This window comes from Sparus aurata, chromosome 8 (assembly GCF_900880675.1).
Source record: "Sparus aurata chromosome 8, fSpaAur1.1, whole genome shotgun sequence".
Lineage (NCBI taxonomy): Eukaryota > Metazoa > Chordata > Actinopteri > Spariformes > Sparidae > Sparus > Sparus aurata.
In genome coordinates, this window is record NC_044194.1 from 18,224,353 (window position 1) to 18,239,290 (window position 14,938).

General features: G+C 40.5%; 1 protein-coding gene across 4 annotated transcripts in view; it reads left to right on the forward strand.

Moving 5' to 3' along the window:
- The window catches only part of mon2 (MON2 homolog, regulator of endosome-to-Golgi trafficking), a 40,714-nt gene that overhangs the window by 9,916 nt on the left and 15,860 nt on the right, over positions 1-14,938 (forward strand). For all 4 annotated transcript variants that reach the window (XM_030424946.1, XM_030424948.1, XM_030424947.1 and 1 more), the window contains exons 4-20: positions 5,658-5,789; positions 6,228-6,357; positions 6,877-6,974; positions 7,341-7,466; positions 7,746-7,940; positions 8,333-8,457; positions 8,976-9,112; positions 9,273-9,426; positions 10,014-10,204; positions 10,542-10,623; positions 10,787-10,968; positions 11,603-11,715; positions 12,716-12,820; positions 13,158-13,238; positions 13,343-13,416; positions 13,795-13,885; positions 13,990-14,091. In XM_030424946.1, the coding sequence (XP_030280806.1) occupies positions 5,658-5,789; positions 6,228-6,357; positions 6,877-6,974; positions 7,341-7,466; positions 7,746-7,940; positions 8,333-8,457; positions 8,976-9,112; positions 9,273-9,426; positions 10,014-10,204; positions 10,542-10,623; positions 10,787-10,968; positions 11,603-11,715; positions 12,716-12,820; positions 13,158-13,238; positions 13,343-13,416; positions 13,795-13,885; positions 13,990-14,091 (2,118 nt within the window). The remainder of the gene's footprint in view (positions 1-5,657; positions 5,790-6,227; positions 6,358-6,876; positions 6,975-7,340; positions 7,467-7,745; positions 7,941-8,332; positions 8,458-8,975; positions 9,113-9,272; positions 9,427-10,013; positions 10,205-10,541; positions 10,624-10,786; positions 10,969-11,602; positions 11,716-12,715; positions 12,821-13,157; positions 13,239-13,342; positions 13,417-13,794; positions 13,886-13,989; positions 14,092-14,938) is intronic.

Genomic DNA, 14,938 nt, shown 5'->3' on the forward strand with positions numbered 1-14,938 from the left:
CTGTATTGCAGTGTAATTATTATTGAATTATAGGCAAATAATAAGGTTATTATTATTAGTACTGAAATATATGATGAATTATATTTCAATGTATGTGTGTGATAGATAGAATATCTGCTGAATCACTATACATAACAAAACACCCTGTCACGTTGGTTTCTACCAATTAGCTTAATTGAAGGGCTTTATTTAAAGCAAGGTTTTTCTGCCCTCAGTGTGGGAGTCTGGAGAGCGTCAGCTTGCAGAGAGGTTGTATCTGGAGAATTGTGCTTGTGCCATTTCAGTTGAGAAACCTGTGGGTTCATTTTTGTTTTTGTTTTTTTCTGAATTATTATTTTTTTGGTTGCCATTGTGCCGGAACACGTATTTTATAGCACTGTGAATAAATTGGCACTTTTCACCACAATCCACGTTTGCTGTTTGCTGTGTCCTCACCCCATCACCACCAAACCTCAGTGTGTCCTTTTCACCACCATCCTGTGTGGATGTGGGCTGCAAGGCCCATTTTTCGTAGCATGTTAACTTTTATCTTTAAAAAAATGGGTAGTATGATGCACATCCGTCATGTATCATTTTGTGTCACATCCCTTGGTCCATTAGTTTCCCTAGAGTCCTACAAATCATTTACCTTAGTTAACAACATTATTTTGTTATTTATTATTTTACTTTTTTTTTTTTACATCCTTTTTTTTTCTTTTGTTTTATGAGAGTTTTTGCTTAGATGGTTATTATCTTTGGGTCCACACCTCTGACCAGAAGGGAGTGGTTGGAACTCCTGTGAAAATGGATGAGCAATATCCATGTAGAACCTGCCTGCCTTCTACGTCAGGTACAGGTGGTACGGGTCAGCCGGCTGTTTTCCTGTGATATTACCACAGCTCTTCACAGTTTTTGATTTTAGAATGTCCACACCAGCATACAATACAATAACACAGGATACTCTCAATAAAACCATTCTAAAGGAGAGTGGAAGAGAGTTGAGAGAAATAACCGGAGTCTCTGAGAGTGCTGAGTTTAGTCAAAGGCTCAACTGCACACAAACAAACACACACATGCTCTGACACAATCTACAAACAGAAAACACAAACCGCTTATGTCTAATGAACAGCAGTGCATTCTGGCTGTTGGGGCGGAATGAACACAAATTATTCCAGCAGTCCAACTAATGCAAAATTTAGCTCGGCTTACTGTGTAATCACAGGCACAGCTTAATTTTAGGGGTGGAACAGACCATCAAAAAAATCCGTCCCGTTCGGTACGCTTGTTACGGTTCGGGGTGCGTGTGTACCGTTCAGTTCATAGGCACCCACAACTTCTTTTTTTCATTTACTAACGAGGCGAAGCGTGTACACTCCAGAGCAGCAGGTGGTGGCACTGAGCTGGATGCCAGCCACCAGTAAACAAGAAGAGGCTCACAAGCTACGAGTTGGCTGTTTCCCATAGACATATGGGCCCTGACTTTTCAAACGAACGTACGGCAGAAAACCGTGCGTACTACCATTTCCACGCAAGACTCAGCATTTATCAATTTGGATGTGAGTGGAAGCTACGATTAGATCTCACGTCAGGTCTGAGCTCGTGTACGCAAATCTGAGTCTGTGGATTTGCGGTGCAGCACAGCAAAATCTGGCAGAGTCTGAAAATAATTATTAAACAAACCTCAGCTGTCATTAAGCATAAGCAGTCACATATTTAGAACAGATCAAAACGGATTCTTAAAACGAATAAAACAAAATAAATACATTTTAATAAAAAATAAAAAGCCCACGTTTTTACTGATACCACTTTTTTGTAAAATAAAATATGACAACTAATTAACGGAATACCTAATAACCCTGCTGGCAAACCCTACTACAGAACAGGAATGCAGATTCAATAGTGCGCACACGGGTCACATTGGAGCGCTGCTTCAGGTTGCTGACGGTCAGGTGGCTCTGTCTCGGACCAGAAGGGGGAACGCTGCTGTATACCCCGGAGAAAGTATGCGCTTTTATTTTGGCCTGTTCAGTTTTGCACAACATTGCATTAGTGAACGGAGTGCCTTTGATGTGCCAGCGCTGCCAGGATGCCGATCTCCATCTTGGAAAAGTTTCTCATCTTGCCAGTGTTTCTTCTCTCCATGTTTGACCTCAGTGGGCGAGGCCTCCGAACCAGGAATATTTAAGGACGTAACATGTTAATGATGATCGAAGTCAGCCACCGCATTTCTCAAAACCTGATCATTCGTACGCTGGAATTGGTCAGATATGAATGTTTCATAAATCACACGTTGGTCCTGTCGTAACACCAATTCTGCGCTCAGATCTGCACCCGTTTTCACGCAAGATTGATAAATGAGGGCCATGGTGTTTCCGCGAGCCCCGATGCCGGAAACACAGCAGACTTGTAGCTCGCAAGCCTCGATGCCGAGTCAGAGCAGGATAGCGCAAACAGCCGGCTACGTTCTGAATGAGTAGCAGACGAGCAAGTGAAGTCTCTGGGTTAGACTTCCTCCAGTCAGCGTGAATTATCTATTAATATCTCTATTTGGGAACTTTATCCATTCTTTCACTTGCTTCACTCTTTCAGTTTTAACCTGACTATACACGACATAATTGAATTTCCTAACGATCAGCGTATACCGAACCGAACCGAAAACGGTGACCACAAAACCGTGATATGAACCGAACCATGGATTTTGTGAACCGTTCCACCCCTACTTAATTTGTATTGAAAGGAAAAGGAATTCTAGGGAAATAGAATTGATTGTCTCATTCTCAGGTTGTCATATTTTTACCAACGCTTTGGGTTGGTGATTCTCGCGTTAGTCTACTTTATAGAATGACACAAGGTGATTATCATCTCCAAGGGTGTCGAGTCAATACACATCCTTGTGGAGAACATTTTATCCCATCCCAAGAACGCCACTTCTGCAAAATTTCTTTATGGTGTTTTCATAGACATGCAATCCCTCGATCACTTTTCACAGCTGTTTGTTTTTCCAAGTGATCTTACCTTTGTCCATATCAAAGATTAGTTTTGTTAACATATTATGGATTGTCAAAATTTATACCGGACTAATGTAGATTCTCATTTGCCAATATACCGGCCAACAAGTAAAGGCCGGTACATTGGCCTTTATTCCAAGTAAAGGCCAATTTACAAGTCCTCAGGTTCATTAAGATGTTGCACATTCAGTGCATGGTTCCTTGCAAATTTAAGTTCACCTACCACCCTAGGCACATGCCCTTTAATATCCTAAGGGCTAGTTCATTACGCTCAATACAGGAATCAATGCAACTCATCAATCTTCAATCAGGCAAGGTAAATATTAGTTCATTTAAATGCATTCCTGTCACTGGTGGCTACATCTGAGAGGCACCAACTGACCCTTTCCTCCTCCGCTACTCAGTCTTTCCTGCATTTGTTGACCATCTTTCTGTCTCAGCACAACCATTGTATTGGAAACCACTGACCTAGAAAAATGTAACTAGTGAGCTCGAGTACAGTAATTTCACATGATCTGTGTGTGCAGTGGCAATTAAACAGCCCTGAAGAACAAGGTGAAATTAAATATCCATCTCAGGAACTGGGTGAATGAATAATTTCTTCAACACAAATGTATTTTAATAAAAGCTTATGTGACGGGTGATGAGTATTTGAACCTTTTTAAATAACCCAGCTGGAGTCAGACCTGAGATCAGAGCCATTTCAAAGCTGGCACCCTGGAGCTGCTGCACAACTGCCTTGTTAATACACCATAAAAGACAGTTATTAAAAGCTTATTGAGCCATCCCATGCTTTCTAAATTTCGATGTCAGACGTTTATTTAATTAGGTTAACATAGGTTTCAAAGCTTCTGCCTTGGTGAGATAGTCTTAAGTGCTCTACCCTCCCAGAGCAAAGCCTCTCATACAACACATGTGATATGGTATGTCACTTGGTGTCTTTTTTTTTTATCAACTCTTTGACCATATTTCTTTTCAACTTTCAGTTCATATTATGCTCTTTTGGGCTAGAACTAATTATCATTACTAATTCATCAGATGTTCTTTTGATTAACTGCGCAAATATTCCAAAAAACGGCCCATTTTCCAGAGCCTCTTGTGACATCTTCTTGTTGCCTGCTTTGTCTCTTCAAAACAACATTTGATTTATAATTATATAAAAATCTGGTGCCAGCTGTTGTCTTTTCATTTTTACTTCATAAATGACCATTATAATTGGATTTATTTATTTATGTTAACTAATTGTTTCAGCATGAATCCACTTCAGTTCATATTGTTGCATAAGTTGACTCCTAAAAGATGCTGACTATAATAAAGTCAGCTATGTTGTGGCCTACTTGAGTGGTTGAGTCCTTTGTTCATGAGCAGCTTAGCATGACTAAGTGAGGCAGATTTTTCTCAGCAAATCTGATGTTTTTTTGGGAATGTCTCTTGGCCTTAACGATAGCATTTTGTCTTTGTGTCTTTTTTTATTCCTCTTTGCCAGAGGTCTTCATCCTTGTCTTTGAGTGGCTGTAGACACATTGTTGCTCCCAACAAACGTGTCTAAACATCGAAGACACACACTTCACATACTCCTTAACACACACTTTCTCTTATCTAGTGAACAGTGTAACTCCTCTCTTTTCTCTTGCCACCGGCACTCCACTTCATCAGCAACTCTGAACTGCAGGGTTTAAAAGCAAGCTGATGGACTCATAAGACGAAACCTTAGTATTGATTATTACGGTGTCACTGGAGACAACCGAGTCTGATAGTTTGTCATGTAGAGAGAAGGGGGTGATAGAAAATGTGATTTTGTTCCCTTGGGGGAGGAGAGAGATCTGTTCAAATGTTTGAAAGAAAATGTTGGAATAGGACCGAACAGACACTGAAGTGCCTATAGGGATTACGCTCCTATTTGGTGGTGCCCAACACTCCAGGAATAAAACTGTCAACATTAGTAATATCTAGGCAACAACCTTTGTGATGAAAACATTACTAATTATAATTGTATGCGAGGATTTGCTGATTTGCTTTGCTTTGCTCTTCTTTGTTTTATATGATTATGTATTTCCTGTCTTTTGGTTTAGGACTGTTGGTCAGACATAAAGCAATCTCGTGTTTGTATATTTCATAGACTAAATAATTCATTTTTAAACCAAACAATAATTGGCACTGTTAGTCCTAGTATGGATCAAACAGTTTCAAAAACTCTGGTATAAAATGGAAATTAACATGTTTCTTGTTTTCTTTTTGTGTAAGTAATGAGTCCTTCTATGACTCCAGAGAGTCTTTCACAAAAGAGCAGAGCTCATAGCGGTTGCGTGATGAGTGTTTGTATTTTGAACAGTATGACCTAAGAAAGGACATGCCATGTCACTTACTGTTAGCATCAAGTGACATGATATTAACTGGCAGATAGAGTTGGTGTTATTGAACTCGTGTGATGTTGTGACCCCTAAGCAGGCAGCAGCAGCTGGTCCCACAAGTTTGTATTTTGTGCGTGTTTTTGGTTTTGGGTTGTGTGACCTCAGGCTGAACCTCTGGCTCTTTCATTCAATCTGACAGTCTACCAGCTCTGATACTGCGTCATGAGTTGAACTACATGTACGTGTGCATGATCAGTATTATGCTTAGATTTGATAAGATCAATGTAAACAGCTGATGGTGTTTTTGTGTAAATGACAGGCAGCTGCGGGGAACATCATCAACATGTTGTGGCAACTGATGGAGAATGGTTTGGAGGAGCTGAAACTTTTACAGACAGTCCTGGTCCTGCTTACCACCAACACAGTTGTACACGATGAAGTACTTTCCAAGGTACAAGAACAATTTTACAAACTATTTGTGTATATACTGTATGCCTTGCTCTTTTGTATCTACTCATGGATTCAAAGCCTTGCAGATGTCCATGTAACTAAGTTCTGTTTCAGTGAGTCATCCCCCAGCCATTATTAAATTGTGCCTGTAATGTTTCATTATGTCCATGAATAAATATGTGTGGTATCTTTGCTCCAGTTTGTGCAGAGCCATAACACTGTGCCAAATGCAAATTATATGGACTATAAACTGTATACTAAGGACTCATTCTGTTCACATTAATTTTGTGACTCCTGTTTTACTCTGTGATGTCACTCGTCCAGTCCTTTATTTTATGCTTTAGTCCTTTATTATTTATTTAAGGCACAGTTTGTACAACATATATATGATGTTTATGTGCATATACTACATCATACTTTAATGTTTTGTCCGACACAGGCCATTGTGTTGTGTTTCCGTCTGCACTTCACCAAGGACAACATCACCAACAACACAGCAGCTGCCACCGTCAGACAGGTCGTCACTGTGGTCTTTGAGAGGATGGTGGCTGAGGACGAGCGTTTCAAAGGTCGGAGGGAGGGCGATGTTGTTGCTATCTCAGGAAAAAATGAAGAGATTTGATAGTGATGGATGTTGAAACATTGCTGGATTGCAATATTTTTACAGAGAAATGTGACATCTGGACTAATGGAAGAGCGTCCATTCCTGAGACATTGTGCACTGATGAATACGTTTCTTTATGGAGTACAGAGTAGGATACAGGTTGCGTATTGGTTTTATGGAAGCCAAGCTCAAATCTATATATAAAAGCTACTCCTACTACTGATTTCAGCAGCAAAATAGGGACGCAACCAACAATTCCTGATTTTCACAATTAATAGTAATAGTAGTCTATAAAATGTCAAAAAATGTTCAGAAGAAAATATAAACAAAAAAATGTGATTGAGAAACAGCTTATGAACGGGTAATAAAATGAATATTTGTGATGTGTAGGTACAAACAGGTCGTGATAAGTATAGGACATTTTGTACTCTCAATGAGTTACATATAGGCCTGAAATAAACATTTCATCTTATTCCCCCCTCAGGCATTGTAGAGCAGCAGCCTCCAGTCCAAGGAAACACCAACAGGCGGTCTGTCAGTACTCTGAGGCCAAGTGCAAAAGATGCGTACATGCTGTTCCAGGTATGTCCATCAGGGGGCAGCAGCCTTCTACACAATGTTTTGCCCTCATGGCTCCTGTGAAACCTTTTGAAAACATGACTCATGATCATTTGTGGACTAGAGAGAAGCAGCACAAACTGGTTCAGTTATAATCTTCATAATCTTCTGTTTTAAAGGGGAAAATAAGTTACTGCTTTATCTTTGCAATCAAGTGAAATGTGCCAGAAGTGATTCAAAGGTCCCTTGTCTCCAAGTCCTCTGTCATTCCTCAACCCACTGAGCTCTGTTGGGAAGGATAAGCATGACCACACAAAAGTGCAACCGCTGTTATGTGTGTAGGCCATAACACTCCATTGTTTTCAAACACTGTTGTGCACCTCCCTGCAGGACTTGTGTCAGCTGGTGAATGCTGATGCCCCCTACTGGCTGGTAGGGATGACAGAGATGACCCGGACGTTTGGCCTGGAGCTGCTGGAGTCTGTTCTTAATGATTTTCCAGGGGTGTTCCTACAGGTAAATATTATAGCTTATTAAAAAGAGAATTTAGAATAGCACTCCAAAAATGTTGGCCTTAAAGATAATAACATAAATGTGTGTTCCTCTTAATTTATTTCTAATTTTTATCAGACATTTGAATTTTTTTTTTTGTCCGATTTCCGTACGTTTTTATGTGAGCTTAGCATCAGATGTTATGAATCTCAATGCAGTGAAAAAATACTCTTTAACAGTAGTGTGTATTGGTGTTACTGTGCTTGATCTGATCCCCACTCTCATTCTTTGTTTCCAACCCAGCACCAGGAATTCAGTTTCCTGCTTAAGGAGCGAGTGTGTCCCCTCGTAATCAAGCTCTTCTCCCCCAACATCAAGTTCCGGCAGGGCAGCAGCAGCGCTGCCTCACCAGCGCCTGTAGAGAAACCTTACTTTCCCATCTGTATGAGGCTGCTGCGGGTTGTCTCAGTCCTCATCAAGCACTTCTACAGCTTATTGGTAAGGAAGTGGTCTGAAGTGACGGTTGACTGGTCAGAAATGATGGATGGAGTAAGGGATTTTCTTCAGCACAGAGCTGATACACTTAATTGATCTGGTCTGATTAACATTGGATTAGAGACCTGCAGTTTTGTCTTAGTTATGCTTCAGGCACTTTAATGAGCTTAACTGCGTCGAAGTAATTAAGCATTGCAGCTGTTTTTTTAATAAGTGATACTCTATCAATCCTTGAAAAATGAAAATGGGTCTTTTGCCCAACTCAGGCAAGAGGCTTAGTAAGCTACAGAATAGCTTAATCAAGGCCCAAAGGGATTCAGGGATTTTTGCCAGAGGTTAGTGCAAAGCTGGCCAAATGTCTGTCCCATTCTGATATGCATTTGTTTGTCTGGCAGGTGACTGAGTGTGAGATCTTCTTGTCTCTGCTGGTGAAGTTTCTGGATGGCGAGAAGCCACAGTGGCTGAGAGCTGTGGCCGTGGAATCAGTCCATAGGCTTTGTGTGCAGCCACATTTATTACGGTAAGGAATATTAAGCTACACAAAAAACATCCGGACATTTTATTTAATGAGTGTGAAAACTTTAAAATGTAGTTTTCTCTTATTTAATTTAAATATGAACTCTGTATACTCTATATTGTATTTCACAGCTGCTCCGGGTAAAAAAAGACTGAGGTGCTTTGCGCATATTGCTTTATTGTAGCTAATCGTTCCTTAATGACTCTTCAGTTAGCAGCCAAACAGTGTGATGTATCTGGTCATAATACTTAATGTGTCTATAATTGCTGATTCATCTACCTCTACAACAACAGAGGTTTAGCTATGCTGGAAAATAAACCTACAAAATCTAAAGTACCACTGTGGTATATGCTCCTGTACCATCCAAATAACATAAGCTGCTAGTATTCTCAGCTTTTCATACTATTGGTGCTGCCAACAGGATGTTACAAAGGTTAAATGGTGTAAACAAATTAAGTATGCCACTATTATAGATAGTGGCCAGTTCCTTGCTTACCTCTTGTGTTAATTTCCTATTTTAGGTCATTCTGCCAGTCGTATGACATGAAACAACACTCCACTAAGGTCTTCAGAGACATCGTCAACGCCCTTGGCTCCTTCATCCAGTCCCTCTTCATTGTCCCCAATGCTAGCACTACTGCTGTTAGTGCACCTGCTGGTCAGTTGATTTTCATTTACATGCATCTTAATTCTGTAGATGTCATTTAAATGTGTTCAAATAAAAAAGTAAACCTTTTTTTTTTAATATTTTACTTTTTTCCCAATCTCATGCTTGCCTTAATCCACTGCAATTACTTGTTTTTATCCACTCCTTCCAGGAGGGTCAGGTTCAGGGACGCAGGGCACAGCACAGGGAGGCCCAGGGACAGGAGGGGTCAGCGGCAACCTAACCACCCAGGCTGCATTTGAATACCGTGGTACCTGGATCCCTCTTATGACTGTTAGTGTCCAGGGCAGTGCCAAGGCCACATAGTGAGTGTTGTTATCACACAAACATTGTATGACCGCCTTTATCATTTTTATGTAATGTGTACACACGTTTAAATCTTCTAACACACAGAACAAGTGAAGAGTTGTTGCGATTATCATCTCTGTGCTGCTAAGTGGCACAAACATGAGCTCGTAGCATCACTATTAAGTAAGCTTCTCCTGCGAGCAATAATCAGTGACTTTGCACTAAACAACAGGAGATCATAATAAGGCAGAGATCAAAGTTTCAACCCTGCATGAGAAGTGAAAATGCTATTGTCATTAGTCTTTGTATTTTCACCGGAAAGCTGTTTTTAAAGTGCAGGGAATTATAATAGCCAGAAGCCTTCCTCTGTCAACGGGAGGTGCTGTCTCAATTACCCTTTCTGATGTTGTGAAAATCTATAAAAAATCTATTTCCTGTAATTAGACTTCTAGCTTTTAGTTTTGGAGGCTCTTTTAATAGAGTTACACACACACATTTAAATGTATGGATGGATCTTGTTATGTTAGTGATCATTAATTTATGAACAAAAAATATATTTCACACCTTCAACTCATTTGTTTTCTCCCTTTTTGTCACCTTTCAGTTTAGAGATGCTGGACAAGGTGGAGCCCCCATCCATCCCTGAGGGCTATGCCATGTCCGTGGCCTTCAGTGCCCTACTGGACCTGGTGCGGGGAATCACCTCCATGATCGAAAGAGAATTGGCCACAGAGGAGGAGGCAGCTGCTGAGTTCAGGGAGGCTCATCCTGATCAAGAGTGGCAGCCACAACCTGGTGAGAATAAACAGGGTGGGAGGAAGACAAGCAGGTTCTAAATTGAATATAAAGAGATATCTAAGCTTCAAGAGGCGCAGCAAAGTGAAACAAAATATCTGTGCTTCCTGTACACATATGTTTACAGACCGTGTAAAACTGCATGACAGCCAAACCCATCAGGATTCTCGTGGTAGCACATCTGTGACCCCTGGTGGCCAGTATTGTGCCTTTGTGTCATGTATCTTTCATAAGATATTCAAAATGGGGGCCTGTTTTGTACCTTTTCTCGTACTTTTTAAACAGAAGTGAAGTGCATCGTGAATAAACTCACAAATGCTTTGTGGTTCTTTCTCAGGAGCCCACCTGGTGTGGGAGGAGATGGTCAGTGCCTGCTGGTGTGGTCTATTGGCTGCTCTGTCTCTGCTACTAGACGCGAGGTAAGTGGACTCTCTTTTCAATAACTGCTCTTTCACCAGTCATGTTGGATGCACACTTTTGGAAACCAAGCAGTAGAGAATGAATTGTCCATAAACTGAAAACAGAATTTGTTCAAATGTGTTTCCACTCTCTTTGTTCCCCCATCTTGTCCCGTCTCTTCAGCACCGATGAGACGGCCACAGAGAACATCCTGAAGGCAGAGCTCACTATGGCCTCGCTGTGTGGTCGTCTGGGCCTGGTGACGCCTCGTGATGCCTTCATCACAGCAATCTGCAAGGCATCTTTGCCACCGCACTATGCCCTGACTGTGCTGAGCAGCAATTCTGCCAGCCTCTCAAGCAAAGGTACGGCACAGATAAACATGAAATGCCCAAATGATACTGCAAACCACTTTACGGCTGAGATTGGTATGTAGAGTTGCCATCCTGTAGGCATCCAAAATTCAATACATAACTATACCACACACAGATAAAACTCTGCTTTACAACCCTGAGGATTGCCTCTAGTCATGTGTTTTTTGTGTTACACTAATGAGCACCTTGGCTGTTTCCTATGGTTGGACACGCATGCGGAGAGCTTGACATGTAAACTGTTGAACTGTTGGTACCTCACCTGTCCCTGTTGCCCTCCTCTTATTGCGTTAATCCATAACTTTTGCCCGTGGCTTCTAATTAGCAACCAAAGAGAACGTTTCTGGAGAATGTAGACAGACACGCACGCACGCACGCACACACACACACACACACACTGCTCTCAAACCAACCGCTCAGACATTCATTATTTGCATATTAGCTCTTAGAGATAAAGCCGGCAAATTGGGTCTCAACTCACGATGAATGTTTGCCTTGGAGTTAATTAAGAAAGCTTTTCTTGCATGTCGTAAGCTTGGTCCAAAACTGTTTGTGTGTATTACAGGCTTTGATTTAAAGACTCCTGTGTGTGTTTGCACATGTGTGTTTCTGTCTGTATACTCCACAGCCTATTCAATCCAGGGCCAGAGTGTGCAGATTATCAGTCCCTCCAGTGAATCTCATCAGCAGGTGGTGGCTGTGGGGCAGCCGCTCACTGCCCAGCCCCAGGGCACTGTGGTGGTAAGGACACACTTGCACACACGTGGACGAAGCTATGAAGAAGCAAGGGTTACACTTGACAATTAACATTTTATTTAATGTTGCAGTTTGATAATGATAATGAAAATAGTAATTAAAAACAGATGTTACAAAGTGCCTCACGAGACAATAAAAGCTAAACAAATCTAGCAATAATAAATACAATAAAATAACTATCAAATCTGAGCAGCACACAAACATTTCTGTGATAACTTGGATGTAAATAAAATATAGATTAAAAAAAGTAAAAGGAGGTTTCCAAAAACAAAGCTAACAGACATTTTATAATCAACAATTTTCTGTGAATCACTTCACACAGGAAAACTGTTGCTGTTGAAGAGCCTGAGTAGCCTAAATAATCGTAAAGAGAGCTGTAGTCCTGACCTGAAAGTCCATGGCAAGACAGAGCACAAATGAGTTTAAGAGACCAGATGGGCTCCAGACCATTTCAAGAACAAAAAAACAAAACAAGACAAACCTTGAACTATGATTTGACTAGGATTAAGTATTTATGAGCTATAATGTTGAAAGTATAACCCTAAGAATCAACGTGCAATGCACAAAAAAGCAATCCCATACATTGTTTGTGAAGTTTTATGCTCAGCCGTTACACAGAGATGCACCCCTACTCTCAAACAAAATAAAATGCAACAGAAAGCCATTTGTATGCAGGTTGTCTGTGTTATTAATATGCATAATGTGCACAACACCCCCATTTATAATAACGCCCAAATAAAAACAGTTACTCTCTCAAGGCAAAATTTATGTCAGGGACAACTGTTAGGAATAAGGGCAAGTCGTTCTTGCCAAAATTCTCTTGAGGACAATAGTAAAATTTCAGAACACGTGGACAATGACCTTGACCCTGACGCACATTATATGTGCTGTAATTAAAATTTTCCCCATAGTAATAATAATGTTGACATTTTTTTTTCTCATCTCAGACTACTTTACGTATGTGTATTTTGTCCTCTCCTGTCAGCTGACTGCCAAGAACATCCAGTGTATGCGAACCTTGTTGAACCTGGCCCACTGCCATGGGGCCGTGCTGGGCACCTCCTGGCAGCTAGTGCTGGCCACACTGCAGGTACGACTACCACCTGGTATCACACATGTATGCACACACTCTTATCTAATCAGACGTGGCAAAATAGACAGTTCACATTCTCTCCCTCTTGCACTGCCCATGAGAAAAGAAGTGACTTAAAAAGAATAATTGTTACAAACCAAACTATTTAAATTTGTTACTTCATCTGTTTTAAATGGTTTTCTTATGCTTTGTATATTTCAAATAAACAAAGAGATGATTTGGATTTTAAATGTAACCATTCTTATCTCATTTACCTTTCTAATAAGCATTATCTACTTGTGTGTTAGTGTACATAGCTTGTCTGGCCCTTCAGCTTCTCACTTCTCTCTTCCAGCACTTAGTGTGGATCCTGGGGCTGAAGCCGGGGGTGGGCGGTGCCCTGAAGCCTGGCAGAGCTGTGGAGGGACCCAGTACAGTGAGTTTTTTGGGAACTGTACTCAGGAAGTGTTCTTACTGAATGCCTCTTACCTTTATTGTTGAAGGTCATGAGTTTACTGGTTGTGTCTTTAACCTGAACAGGTGCTAACCACAGCCGTGATGACAGACCTGCCCGTCATCTCCAACATCCTGTCCAGGCTATTCGAGAGCTCACAGTAAGGACCATTCCTTCATCTGTGAAAACAAACTCAATATAGAAACTACCAGTACTAATCAATATTCTCTGTAGAAGTTGAATAGATTTAAGACACATTCTCACTCACAATAGCCATATGGGCATAAATAATAAATTTTTTTAAAACCTACTGTGTGTTGTTTGCAGAGGAGTATAATTAATGATAACATTTCATGCCTGAATCTTTCTACTCTAGTTTGAAAAAGTTTATTAATATTGATTAGACTGACCCAAAGAACAACATACTAGAAAAAACAGTGGATCCTATTGAAAATCTGAATTCTTAATATTTGCAACTGTTCATGCCATGCCTAATATGCACATATGATATGCTTTATGTAATGTTTTTGTGATCTAGGTACCTGGATGATGTGTCGCTGCATCACCTGATCAATGCGCTCTGTTCTCTCTCCCTGGAGGCCATGGAAATGGCTTATGGAAACAACAAGGTAAAGTCTTACTGTATTTTAGTACAAGGTGAAATTGTCCTGCATGCATCCATCAGCAAGGTGCCCCTATTTATATACTTTCTGTGGTCTTGTCTTGGTTTCAGGAGCCGTCTCTCTTTGCTGTAGCCAAGCTGCTGGAGACAGGCCTTGTCAACATGGACCGTATAGAAATCCTGTGGAGACCTTTAACCGGACACTTATTAGAGGTAACAACTATTTATAGCTCCAACCCACAAGGTGTTCTAAAACACTACATTTCATTTAAACTTGGTGAAAGATTGAAGATACAGTTTATAAATATGAAATAATTTTGTCAACCAAGGTCTTACGGTAACCTTTTTCAGTCGCTTTAGAAGTGCAGATTTATTTAACTGGTTACACGTCATCTATTACTGTATAATAATTGTACAGGGAATTAGACCTGGTAAACTGGACTTGGGGGGGGGAAATGTTTAAATTTGGAAACAGTAATTATCTCTTTTTCCATTGCTGATGATCTCGTTGGAGAAATTTGGAACCTTCTCTTCAAATAATGAAAGCCAGAAACTGAAAGAATGTCAAAATTGCCCCCTTCTGCTAAACCCTTTTGGTTACTTTATCCAGCACCAAGTCTCTAATAATGCCCTTTTTTCCATGGAGTCTGCCGCACATGAGCCCTGAAAGTTAAACTGAAATGAAATTATAGCTGCAAGCAGCAACACAGAGACTGAGCTCCGCTCTAGTGGTTTAGTCATGAAGGAGAAAAATAGCTGAGGAAGCTTTAGAAGGGTTTTTAATGAGAATTACAGCTTTTGATAAAAAGTGATTTTTTTCTTCTTTTTTTAAATTTAGATGATTGTTATAACAGAATTATTAGCAGAATATGTAATATGACCTGACCAGAGCTTGTGTTGATAGCTCATCAATTCTAAGACAGAAAGAAAAGTCCCAATGCATACTTTGTCTGATGAGACAACATGAGGGTTGTAAAATTACTTTTTTTAAATGTCTGACCTAAAGTTGAATGCACTGCTTTTTGAAATCAAAATGACAGGTGTGAGAAAGCCTTGGCAG